This window comes from Mytilus edulis, chromosome 1 (assembly GCF_963676685.1).
Source record: "Mytilus edulis chromosome 1, xbMytEdul2.2, whole genome shotgun sequence".
Classification (NCBI taxonomy): Eukaryota; Metazoa; Mollusca; class Bivalvia; order Mytilida; family Mytilidae; genus Mytilus; species Mytilus edulis.
In genome coordinates, this window is record NC_092344.1 from 96,027,857 (window position 1) to 96,040,526 (window position 12,670).

The following is a 12,670-nucleotide window of genomic DNA, read 5'->3' on the forward strand; positions in this document are numbered from 1 at the left end:
CTAACAATTTGGACCTTCTGTAATGGAAATACTTGAAATACTTTAAACACGTGAAACAGGAATTGAGGTATGTCATGTAAAAAATATATATGTCAGAGACATACAGTAACCATATAACATTGAATCATACTAATAGCCACCATTAAAATCATTATCTTAGTCCATTGTAGAAAGCTCTGATAAGGATAAGATGGCTTTCACTATCAAATAAATCTTGTACTAAACATATGAATAAAAAGTAAAATCACAAAAATACTGAATTCTGAGGAAAATTCAAAACAGAAAGTCCCTAATCAAATAGCAAAATCAAAGGATAAAATGCATCAAAGGAATGGAAAAGAACTGTCATATATCTGACTTGGTACAGGCATTTTCAAAGTAGAAGATGGTTGATTGAACCTGGTTTTATAGCGCTAAACCTCTTTTTTAAGACAATGGCATCAAATTCCATTATTTTTACAACGATGCGTGAACAAAACAGACATAATCGGTAAAATAGTCAAAATATGGTTACAGCAGGTGTCACTGTGTTATAATCTCATGACGAACAAACATATACAAAAAACACAAAAAGCATCTATCAAATTGAAAAACACATTTCTTGTTTCGTGTGTTGGGCGTCAAAAAATGCAAACGTCACATTGACATTTAGTCATTAAGAGTTTACCTTATGATTCTATTCTGTAGATTAGTTTATTCAGTTGCTTCTGATGAACTTTTCACTTGTTACAGGCATTTCATCTGAAAAAAAAGGATTTTGAACTGATGCTATAGCAAACTGCATTGAAATAATAAAGAAAAAATAAATTAACGACTACTATTTTTACTGACTATATGTACATGCATGACATGTACATTCAAGAAATGAAGTGTCTGATTAAAATTGAAGACATAAATAAATTAAAATTGCATCAATGTTCTTTTTGAAACAGACATTGTACTGTTTAATTTATTAAATCAGTTTGTCTGCTGAAATATTATTTAATATTTTTAAATACATGTAATTGTATCAAAAGCACAATGAAAAAAATAAATAAATAACTTGTGAAATTAATATCTTGAGATAAATCAAACCATCCATGCAAATGCTGTTTGCAGACAAGATAATATTGGTGAGCTGGTTTAAAAAAAAATTGGAAGAAAAGATGAAACATTGTTGAAAATTGATGTTCAGTGTCCACAGGAAGAGGGTAATTCCAAAAGGGGTTGTTTTTGGCATGTCAAGTAATTGCCTTATTCAATGAATATGCTGTTCGATAGTGAACATGTTTACCTTTATTTACTTTACAGGGCCCTGGTAAGGGTTGGTTTCAGGGCTATAATTCTTGGAAGGTACATGTATGGGTAATGGTTATTTCTATGAATAGGGTTAATTAATTTTAGGTCTACTTGGAATCGATCCCGTAAAAGTAAATGAAGGCAGGACTTTTTAATTTATTGCATTTCTTCCCTTTTGAATTACAGACTCAAAACACAAAAGCTTAAACTAATATCCATGATAATTTAATATTGAAGCGTGATGACTATTTTAAAATTGAAGGTGACAACTTTTGCTTTATTTAAGGATAAACAATTCCTCCGACGGTAGCTCAAATCAATATTAAACATCCCTTAAACAGCAAAGATCTCTTTAGTCTCTGCCATGTTATACACTACTATTTAAGTACTGAATAAATAACTGACATACAAAATTTAACATCTCTAAAAAGCAATGCTGAATTTAAAATTTGTAAAATTTGTACATGAAATTAGGAAAAGATATATAGGTCACATGTCTGTGTGTTTTTAATCCTTGCTTACAAAATTATTGTACACCAGTTGAGTTTTTTCTGAAGTTCAAAAAGTTGAATAAGCATTAAATCAATCTACAAACTGAATTAATACATCAATTTGACAAACTTGAATTTCCAGATCATTCAAATCTAACACTTTGGTAATTCAGATGTGTCATATTTATGGAGTTTAACAGGTTCTCAGAAGTTAAAAATATGGACTATTGTGTTTTGGCTGGAATTGTGCAACATTTCATTTTAAATTTAGGATAATTTGGAGATATTCTGCATCAATACAACAATCTTGATTTGATTTTTTATATATGTGTTACACCTGGTGAGTTCAATCGATGAAAATTATGTCATTTAACAATCAGTTCTTTCTGGGACGTAATAAGGGGAGATCCATAATTGTCAACCATTTTCCAAAGTGTACAAAACATACACTTTTTCAGAACCCCCACCCTCCCTCAAAAAGTGTACATCAACCATTTTCAGGTTTCAAGAGAAGAATCAATCATTCTTAATATAAAGAACATCCTGTGTATTGTAGTAAAGTTTAATAAAGATATTTTTATTGAAAATAAACTGAAACATATCTGTCGTATTTGCCGGAAATAAAATTAAAAAAAGTGTACAGTTAAAATGGTTTTTTTTTCTAACCCCCTCCCTCCAAGTGTATGTTTTGTACATCATTTGTACACTTTGGAAAATGGTTGACAATTATGGATGACCCCTCACACAAGAATTGAGACATAAAAATAGTACAGGACTTTCCAAAACTTTGAAAGTCATTGAAAAGCACAGAAAACATGGAAAAGGAAAGAATTTGAATACATGTAGGACTCAAATCTATGGTGGGTTCTAGATCTATAACATATTAGTAATCTATGGTAAATATGACGTCATGCCATCACCAATCTATGGCAGCTTTTTTAGAATCCTAATCTATGGCAATGTTTTAGTTTCCTAATCTATGGCAATTTTTGTAGATTTCTAATCTATAGCGGATTTCTATTTTTCAAATCTATGACAAATGGCGGACCAGTCAGTACATATCCTTATGTAGTGAAAAGGCTGCTTTAAGAATGTTAAGAGAAAGCCAGTCTAAGAAAAACGGATTGGGAATACTACTAGGAAGTATATTCATAACCATTTGTGAAACGAACACAGACTATAGGGTTGAAATCATGTGACCGGGAAGATTAAGCATTTCTTCTCTGTGCATGGTACTATGTACCTGTTTGACCCTTCATTTAACCAAGTCCCTGAACAACCTAAAAGCAGTTTGAATGGTTTATACCAAATATTCATTTGAGCGTTAATATCATAAGCGGATCCAGGGGGGGGGGGGGCCCTTTCGTAGGAAAAATTTGGTTGATTATATAGGGAATCATTGAAGTATGACTGGAGCGGGCCCCCCCTTAGGAAAAGTTCTGGATCCGCCACTGAATATAGATCTTTATTTTGACCGATCACAATTTTAAGTCCTGTAAATAACAATGACTAGCCTCAAACTTGTTTCTTTCTTAGAAAAAAATCCTTATTACTATTACAATACAGTTATTCGACATAAACATAGAGGAAAATAATGTAAATGTGTATTAGAAATCTGTGACATATTTTTTGTTTGTTTCAAAATCTCAATTATTGCTACAATAGAACTGATAGTCACGGTTATATAGATGGAAAAATGTTTTTCGTTATGTTACAGCTAACAGAAAATTAAAGGGACCATAGGGATAAAATATTGCTTAAACACTGTGTCATAGCTTTTGTGAAGCTCTGCCTCAGGCAATGTTGAATAGATTGTATCTGATTATACATTCCTTCTCCACTATCATGTAGTTTTATACTTACTGCAAACTTTTTCTAATTTTCACTTACAATATCACAAATTAAACTTTTTTCGTGGTAAATCTTTCTTTTTCATCTTTCATGTCATCATCATTGGCTATGCTGTCTAGGAAGTAATGCAAATCTATTTTTAGAAAAAGAAAGTATACCATCTGAAAACCAAAAAGAATGTTCCTTAGTAATTGAAGGTTATAATAATTAATCTTGATTTAAATACTACCATTAAATCTGTGAGAAAAAGAATTCAGTAAAATTGTAACCAAGTACATTAATTTGATTCATAAATATTCATATGATGTTGTTATAACATAAATATAAAAGGTTCATTGTTGGTTTTTAGTTTTATCTTTATTCACAGTAGTGTTTGCGTTTATTAAAACGGGGAACTATCCCAATTTTAGAGATCAAAATTCACATTGAATATAATTTTTACGCCAATCACATGACTGTCATCGCAGTACTAGGGCACCAATCTGAAAGGTAACATAACACTGTTTGTTTGGTTTTACCAGAGACACTGACAAATGTCTCTTGTTATTTCAATGTATTTCATTATCATAAGAATCAATGAAAATAACACTTTTAAAATAATTGTTCAGTCTGAAACATTCACACTTAAAAATTGGCTATGATTATGAAGTTTTTTTCTGATGTTTACATAATTTGTGTTACTTTGACATCTTTATGAAATTTTGTTTACAGATGAACATGAAGATTATGATTTATTTATTATTGTTATGATGACCAAATTGATATGAGGCAGGCATTACCTGTGAATGGGAACAAAGTCTATATTTATTTTTTTAATTCAAACATGTTGATAAAAGAAACAGAAGTACCTAACGTTTTTGATATTGGTTCTGTTGTTAGGGATTTAGTTGTGACATTATTTTAGTTATGACGTCATATTCAATGTAAAGAAAGAAACGCTGTTATCCAGGTAACTTTTTTTTCATATCAAACAATTATTAAAAATTATTGGGTGTTCAATTCCTTCATATATTTGTTGATATATTGATAAATATACATTTTATTCAAAGTCTCATGCAAACAAGACTGGAAACGGAAGTAGATCTGAAAAAAAAAGTTAACGATTTTGAGTTCATTAGTATTTTTTTTTTATTGATTTTTCTACCGTCCCCATATTACCATTGTTCCTAAGTCTAGAAAAGGGATCATTATTTTTATAGAATACACTAGGTAGTAGGGATAACAAAAAATGTCCCAATGTCTCAATTATTTTTTAAAAGCCAGTGAAGTACCAGATGATTATATTTTCAATATCTTCTGGTTTTGTTTCATGACAGTATTCTTTTTTATCATTAATTTATTGTGTTCGAGGGAAAACATTTGTTATGTGAGTTCATTGTAAATGGATGAAACTTTTTGTATATAAGAATGTACAATTCTTTCAAACTCTTCAAAGGCCATCAAAAATGTTACAACTGTATATAACTGTTAATTAGTTATAAAATATTAGAGAAATCATACAGAAAATAAAAATGACAATTAGGACTCAGAATTTGATACCATTGTGTTTTGTTAGCTATTGCTGTTCATACACTTCAAAGGGACAGTTGAGAAGGTTACATTTTGAAAGTACACAGGCTGTTTACAACTTACATAATATGTAGTGGTTTGTTTTCAATTTTCCAGTCTTGTATTGAATATCTCTGGTTTTCCAATTTAACAAACTGTTTAAAGTCTACAAAATGTATAGTGATTTCTATTGAAATTTTTCTTTTCAGATGAAGTTGTTATTGTTAGTTCTGATCTCCAGTGCTATGGCTGCAAAAGGTATTTAGTATACAAATATTTGAGTAAATAGTGCTAGAAATATTTGATTCAATAGCTGTTGAATACATGTACATTACACTTCTGGATATGAAATGTATACAGATCCTAAATTTATAGTACATGTAGTTACATAAGAAATCTTATATTTAATGTGTTTTATATATAACATGTGAGAAAACAAAATTAAAACTCACTACAATAATATTCTCTGTGACATTGCTACGTATATTGGTCAAGAAATTTACCAATATACACTCTAATAAGTAGAGAAAGAGTAGTTCATATGTAATTGAAAAACTAGAATTAAAAATACATAGATTTGTTTTGTATATTAAGTAGGCCGTTAGTTTTGACTTTTCTCATTATACAACATCTTTTTATATTGTAAGCTCTTTTTAAACTAGTTATTTCATTAGTAGAGATATGTATAGAGAAACCAGAATTTAAAAAAAAATTAGATTTGTAAGCATTTTTTAAACCAGTTATATTTCATGGTCTTGATACTATTTAGGCTAAAAAGTTTATATTGTGGTAAAACGACAAATGCTCATAGTTTTTAGTACAATTGTGTATTTCTCCTGTGTTACTGCTATTGCAATTAATAGACCATTATTTCAAATTTATTGCAATAGATAGATACAAAACTTTCAATTAATTTCTTCAGAGTTTCATACACTGGATGTACTATACTCCCGGGTACCAGCAGATGCTCAGCAGAGGACAGTTACTGCCCTTATACAGAGAGTTGTTGGTGCCAGAGCCAGTCAGTTTAAAGCAATAGTTAATCCAGCATTAGCACCAAATAGAATTGATACTTTTCATGTATGTAAAAGGATTATTTGATATGACCAAATGCATACACTAAGCCTTTTATTTTTAGTAATAGTGATTATTAATATTTGTTCCATTAAGATTTATTTAATATCTTAACATTCACTCATTCAGTGTCAAAAATATCATATTAAGTCTTGATGTCAAAATTCAGTGTTCAAGAAATATTTTTCCCCTGATGGTCCTTTAAAAAATTCTGCTGATCCTCACTATTATTTCTGTTACAAAGCACCAAAGTAGTGTAAGTCATATAGAAAATTTTGGTGGTCAAAACGACGCATGCACTTTTTAGCTCACCTGACCTGAAAGGTCAAGTGAGCTTTTCTCATCACTTGGCGTCCGGCATCCGTAAACTTTTACAAAAATTTTCTCCTCTGAAACTATTGGGCCAAATTTAACCAAACTTGGCCACAATCATCATTGAGGTATCTAGTTTAAAAATTGTGTGGCGTGATCCTGCCAACCAACCAAGATGGCCGCCATGGCTAGAAATAGAACATAGAGTAAAATGTAGATTTTGGCTTATAAATCTGAAACCAGAGCATTTAGAGCAAATCTGACTTGGGGAAAAAATTGTTTATTAGGTCAAGATCTATCTGCCCTGAAATTTTCAGACAAATCGGACAACCGGTTGTTGGGTTGCTTCCCCCAAATTAGTAATTTTAAGGAAATTTTGCAGTTTTTGGTTATTATCTTGAATATTATTATAGATAGAGATAAAGTGTAAACAGCAATAGTGTTCAGCAAAGTAAGATCTACAAATAAGTCAACATGACCAAAATTGTCAGTTGACCCCTTAAGGAGTTATTGCCCTTTTTTTTAAATTTTTGTAAATTTTTATAAAATATTTTCCACTGTAATTACTGGGCCAAGTTCATTATAGATAAGAGATAATTGTAGCTACAAGAATGTTCAGTAAAGTAAGATCTACAAACACATCACGATCAACAAAACACAATTTTGTCATGAATTTATCTGTGTCCATTGTTTAATATGCAGCAAGGTGAGCGACACAGGCTCTTGAGAGCCTCTAGTTTTAAGAACTCTGTTTTAAAATATTGTTTCCTTAAAGAACAAGCTGGGTTTTTTTTGTCTCTAAAGAGAGTTTTTTGTTTTGTTACAGTGGTGTATCCCAATGCGATTGTCAATTGGTGCAGTTGTATGCCAGTTTAGTTAACACAAATCAAAACCTTAACTTTCAAAGCAAAGTCCGGCAAATATAGCATTGATTCAATTAGATTTTAGATATAGTAAACACAGTTAAAGCATAAATCAGTTTTGGCCAGAATCTGAATATATAGTTTTATGAGGAAATAAGCATTTTTAAATTTCCCTTAATGATGTTTACTGCTTTTTCTAACCAGCAGCATTTCAAGATTTTTAAGAACATTAAAAAAGCGCCTTTTTTTTTCTCTCCCTTTTTCAAGATTCACAAGAATGAAATTTGCCTCTAACACACAGTGGAATTTATTACTTAAATATTTTAAAAGGAATTTGCATGATGTCCTGGATATAATTTTATTTGGAAGTGATCCAAGTTTTAGAATGATATTTTACATATAAATATAGTATTAAGAGAAATAGAATTGAACAATTTATATTTTGATTTTAAGGAATGGAGATGTGGTTGTATGGGTCCTCTTAAAACCATTAAAACCTTCAGAAACTAAAAAAATTTCTTCCTTAGATGAGGTTGAAGAAACAAAACACTATCAATAGCCATTTGTACAATGTATTTGCAGCTTGTCAATGAGAATGGGACTATCACAATAGGAGGCAGTACTGGGGTAGCTGTAGCCATGGGGCTTTACTACTACCTAACCAACTACTGCAACTGTCAAATAACTTGGGCAGGACAACAGTTAGACATTCCTAAAGAACTTCCAAAGTTACCTAAATCTGGTGTTACAGTATCTGCTAATGATAGGTCAGTATATCTCTAGTAGTGTCTTATATTAAGTGATGTGAAAAAGTAAATATTATTGATAACATATTATACATAGAGAGCTGCCATTAAGACAATAGTTTCATTTTATAGTGCCTTTTGTAATTATAACTTATATGGTATTGAATCTGCTAGTTTTATTGTTATCTTTATGAGAATTAATAATCAGGTCAACATAAACATATACCCCCATTTATCAGAGTGTTTTATAAATGATTTTTTTTTTAGATATATTTAAATGTTTCATTCATATATATGAATGTTGACACAGATTTATTTAACATCAAATTTCCTGTTTAGAATATCATGCCAAGGAGTTATGTGAATTAACATATTTCATTTTATTTATATATGCCAATAGATTTCGATACTACCAGAATGTATGTACAGTGAGCTACTCCTTTGTTTGGTATAAGTGGGAAGACTGGGAAAAACAACTTGATTGGATGGCATTGCATGGACTTAATCTACCACTAGCGTTTACTGGACAAGAAGCAATATTTCAAAGGGTAAATAGTTTTATTTAATGTCAAAACTAAAAATGTGTCATTTTTACTCCATAAAAGTTGTTTTGGAATAACAGTTAATGAATAAAAATAAAGGATTAAATGACATCAATAGTTAGAATAAGTGTCTTATTAGCTTTGGTCTAATATATGTACTATATTGAGTTGCTCAGATTCAGTAGTTCATTAATAGTATCAGATTTGAAATCTTTGCCTGAATCAGCTGATGATTTGAGCAGGGATGGGGTAATCGTAATCTGTAATCGTAATCGATTGTAATTGATTACATTTTTTCAAGTAATCGACAGTAATCTGTAATCGAAGACATTTTCGATTACATGTAATCGTAATTTAATCAATTACAGCAAAAATTTGGATGTAATCATCGATTACTTTTCGATTACATTTCGATTACTTTAGTAAAATAGTTTGATGAAAAATAACCTATTTCAGAGGAAAATATGTATGTTATCACTTTGTAGTACAGATAAAATATTATGCATTAACAATACTTGAGATTTAAGCAACTGCCTTATTTCTATCTATTGTCTCTAAGCTGCATTATGATTAACCAGATCCCTCCCCTACCTAAATTTACTTTATATCTAGCTTTTGAAACAAATGGATGTATGTGCTTGTCAATAATTCAAGAGCTTCAATATGTAAATAAGAAAATAGATTTGAAAAAATAAAATAGATCTTAAATAAAAAATCATATGCAACTATTCCAGTCATAATTAGGTTTGATAACTCTGTATGTGACTGGTTTAATTATGGTTATGTAAAATGTACTGGTTACCCAAGTAATAATTTCAAAATATATATATATAGATATTGCATCTTTGTTTCAACCCATCCGTGGTTTCCTTTCGTTGACATAAAATATTATCATAAAATGATTTCATAAACAATCGTATAATACTAATATATATATTAAGTCTTGTCAAAATTTACATCGTGATTAGGTCACGTTGCCATGTTTGTTTTGTTTGATCACGTTGATGACTTAATTAATATCTCCACAATCTTGCTTTATCCTTAATTATCATACGAGTTACAATAACGTGTCATATTTAATTGCAATACAAACAGTTAAATCTTATTGAATTATTTGCATGTGTAAACTAAGTGTCGAACATCCTCTACCATGGTTTGAAATTATTTGGTCGCCATTTTGTATTATGTAACTTCGAAATTTTATCAAAACAAATAGCATGTATCCACTTTCACAGAGGGAAATAGTGTTTAAATATATGCTTCATTAAGGTAAGACAATTATTGAAAAGACACGCATCTAACAATTTTACGATTTTCATCGTACAAATCTTCAAAAATATATATGTCCATGTCGCCCCACGCTATCAATGTTCTAAACTGCATGGTCGGTGCATGTAAATCTTTATTTTTAGTGTGAGAGACTGTTTCTAATAAATATATTGAAGAACATGTGAAAAAAGAAATTTCTTAAGTACAAAAAGACACACTTTGATAAATATTTGAAATATTACTTTTTGATTTATAACTAAATGAATACCGGCATGTCGTGTCGTTATGAACCTTCAACAGTGTCCGCCATTTTGAAAATATTGCTGAAGACTGCCAAAATATGAACTTTTCAAACAAATTTCGAAGCAAAAAGTTTAATACCTGAACTGATATGGTTTGCCATTTACTTTAAATAAATATGTTGTCGATCTTTTTAGAGGTTGGAAGGATATAAGTAACAATAAATTAATTGAGAAAATTGATTTTACAAAAAGGTCCCATTGCAATTTTGTCGAGTTTTAACAAAGATGTCAACGGAGGCTGTGTGGCTATGTCACCTCAATTTTCAAACTTATTTCGAAGCACGAAATCATATTTCTGAACTGAAACTTAAAACATATTTAATTGTAAAAATTTATAAACTGTAAAACACGGGGTTGGAAGGAAAAATATACTTTATAACAAAAAAGTTATGACCGTTTTATCTCTTTACCCCGTTCACTTTCATTGATAATCTATCGGCCATTAATGATATACAACAGAAGTGTAAAAGTCACGTGATGACGGAGATAGTTGGATATGGTGTCTGTCTTTCATTAAGTTCTGTACTACATTTTTTAAAAGCAGTAAGCTTATTTGTATTAAATTTCCTGAAAACATCATTTTCAATCAGAGTTAAAATTAAAGCTTAGAATACATAAACAGTTGATTTCTTAAATGTCATGATCTATATACATGTATATAAATTAAATTAAAAAAGAACACAAAATCCTTTTAACAATGAACCAATGGCAATGCATAGCAATTCTTTTTAGAAATAGATACATGTATCCCTTTGACACTATAAATATATTTTGTATATAATTTGATTGGAGAAGTTAACAACATTCTTGCCTTTACTAATGAGATGATCAAAGTCTTCTAATCAATAACAAACATACTTTGTTTTTATTTCAATTATCTTATGTCAAATAAAGAAGGAAATTTACAATATTTAGCCCCAGGTTATAAATTGTACTCCAGTGGCAGTTAAATAATCTAATTAGGGTGGTTATCCAAACAAAAGTTTTAAAACATGCATGTCATTATAAAGATAATCTTAATTATTCTACTTTTTTGTATATTTCCTTAAACATTGTAATTAACTATGCTAAATTTTTTTTTTTAAAGAGTAAAAACAAAAAAGCTAACGTGTCAGTAAGAAAGCTAATTTTTTGAAAAACAATTAGTTATGGATAAGTGATTATTGCAATGCGATGACATCTTTCATATATATGTTGAAAGTCAAAATTACCAGATTTTTTAAATATTTCTAATTTTCATCAAGAGATTTGATCTAAAAAGCAGCTATTAACTTATAATTTAGAAACAATGCTTTGAATGATGCATTAGGTAAAGATCTTTATTTCCACTATATATACAAATGTTGAGCAATATAATTGTGTTTTACTCTGTTATTTTTTGTTGAACTTTTGTTTGGATATATTTCCTTAAACATTGTAATTAACTATGCTAAATTTTTTTTTTTAAAGAGTAAAAACAAAAAAGCTAACGTGTCAGTAAGAAAGCTAATTTTTTGAAAAACAATTAGTTATGGATAAGTGATTATTGCAATGCGATGACATCTTTCATATATATGTTGAAAGTCAAAATTACCAGATTTTTTAAATATTTCTAATTTTCATCAAGAGATTTGATCTAAAAAGCAGCTATTAACTTATAATTTAGAAACAATGCTTTGAATGATGCATTAGGTAAAGATCTTTATTTCCACTATATATACAAATGTTGAGCAATATAATTGTGTTTTACTCATGTTATTTTTTGTTGAAATGTTGAAGTATGTAATTGACAGTAATCGAAAAGTAATGTAATTACTTTTGATAAAGTAATCGATTGTAATCGATTACATACTAAAATTTGAGTAATCGATTATTAATCGATTGCACAAAAATCCTTTATGTAATCGATTATTAATCGATTACATTTGTCAGTAATCGTGCCCATCCCTGGATTTGAGATTTTAATGTTCTTTTAACAGTGATACCGGTATTACATAATTATATATAGTACTAAAGATATTTGCGTAAACCCCTGAGGGTTTACGCAGTATATATTGGACGAGTGATGTAGTCTTTCGGAACACCGGATGTTAGTCGGAACACTTCTGGTCTTTCTATGACCACCTTTCAAATACATGCGCAATAGCTATGACCACCTTTCAAATGCATGCGCAATAGCTTACAAATCTGTTGAATATGCATTAGCATCTTAAGTTGCTATAGAGATATTTTACGTATGATCTGAAATTTATTATGATATAATATTTTCTTGCACACGATTACAAGCTGCTAATATTAACCTACATGCGTAGTATTTTAATTAGTCAAACGATGTAACCAGCTGTGTTTAGATATGAGATAAGATTTCATGTAAACAATGCGCTTTATATTCTGAACGAGAATAATTAAAAATAA

General features: G+C 29.7%; 2 protein-coding genes across 16 annotated transcripts in view; one reads left to right on the forward strand and one right to left on the reverse strand.

Annotated features, from left to right (window-relative positions):
- The window catches only part of LOC139495966 (tyrosine-protein kinase SYK-like), a 42,466-nt gene extending 38,684 nt beyond the window's left edge, over nt 1-3,782 (reverse strand). For 4 of the 7 annotated variants that reach the window (XM_071284433.1, XM_071284417.1, XM_071284410.1 and 1 more), the window contains exons 1-2: nt 3,660-3,782; nt 668-741 (exon numbers count right to left, since the gene is read on the reverse strand). The gene's annotated coding sequence lies outside the window, so the exon portion shown is untranslated. Of the gene's footprint in view, nt 1-667; nt 742-3,632 lie in introns of all 7 variants that reach the window. The other 3 variants (XM_071284425.1, XM_071284441.1, XM_071284403.1) reach the window with 3 other exon arrangements.
- Nucleotides 1-12,670, forward strand: part of LOC139495916 (alpha-N-acetylglucosaminidase-like) — a 47,139-nt gene that overhangs the window by 7,083 nt on the left and 27,386 nt on the right. For 3 of the 9 annotated variants that reach the window (XM_071284327.1, XM_071284386.1, XM_071284369.1), the window contains exons 1-5: nt 4,043-4,109; nt 5,378-5,426; nt 6,091-6,248; nt 8,000-8,184; nt 8,564-8,711. In XM_071284327.1, the coding sequence (XP_071140428.1) occupies nt 5,378-5,426; nt 6,091-6,248; nt 8,000-8,184; nt 8,564-8,711 (540 nt within the window). In that variant the 5' untranslated portion in view covers nt 4,043-4,109. Of the gene's footprint in view, nt 1-3,978; nt 4,110-5,377; nt 5,427-6,090; nt 6,249-7,999; nt 8,185-8,563; nt 8,712-12,670 lie in introns of those variants that run through there. The other 6 variants (XM_071284343.1, XM_071284378.1, XM_071284376.1 and 3 more) reach the window with 3 other exon arrangements.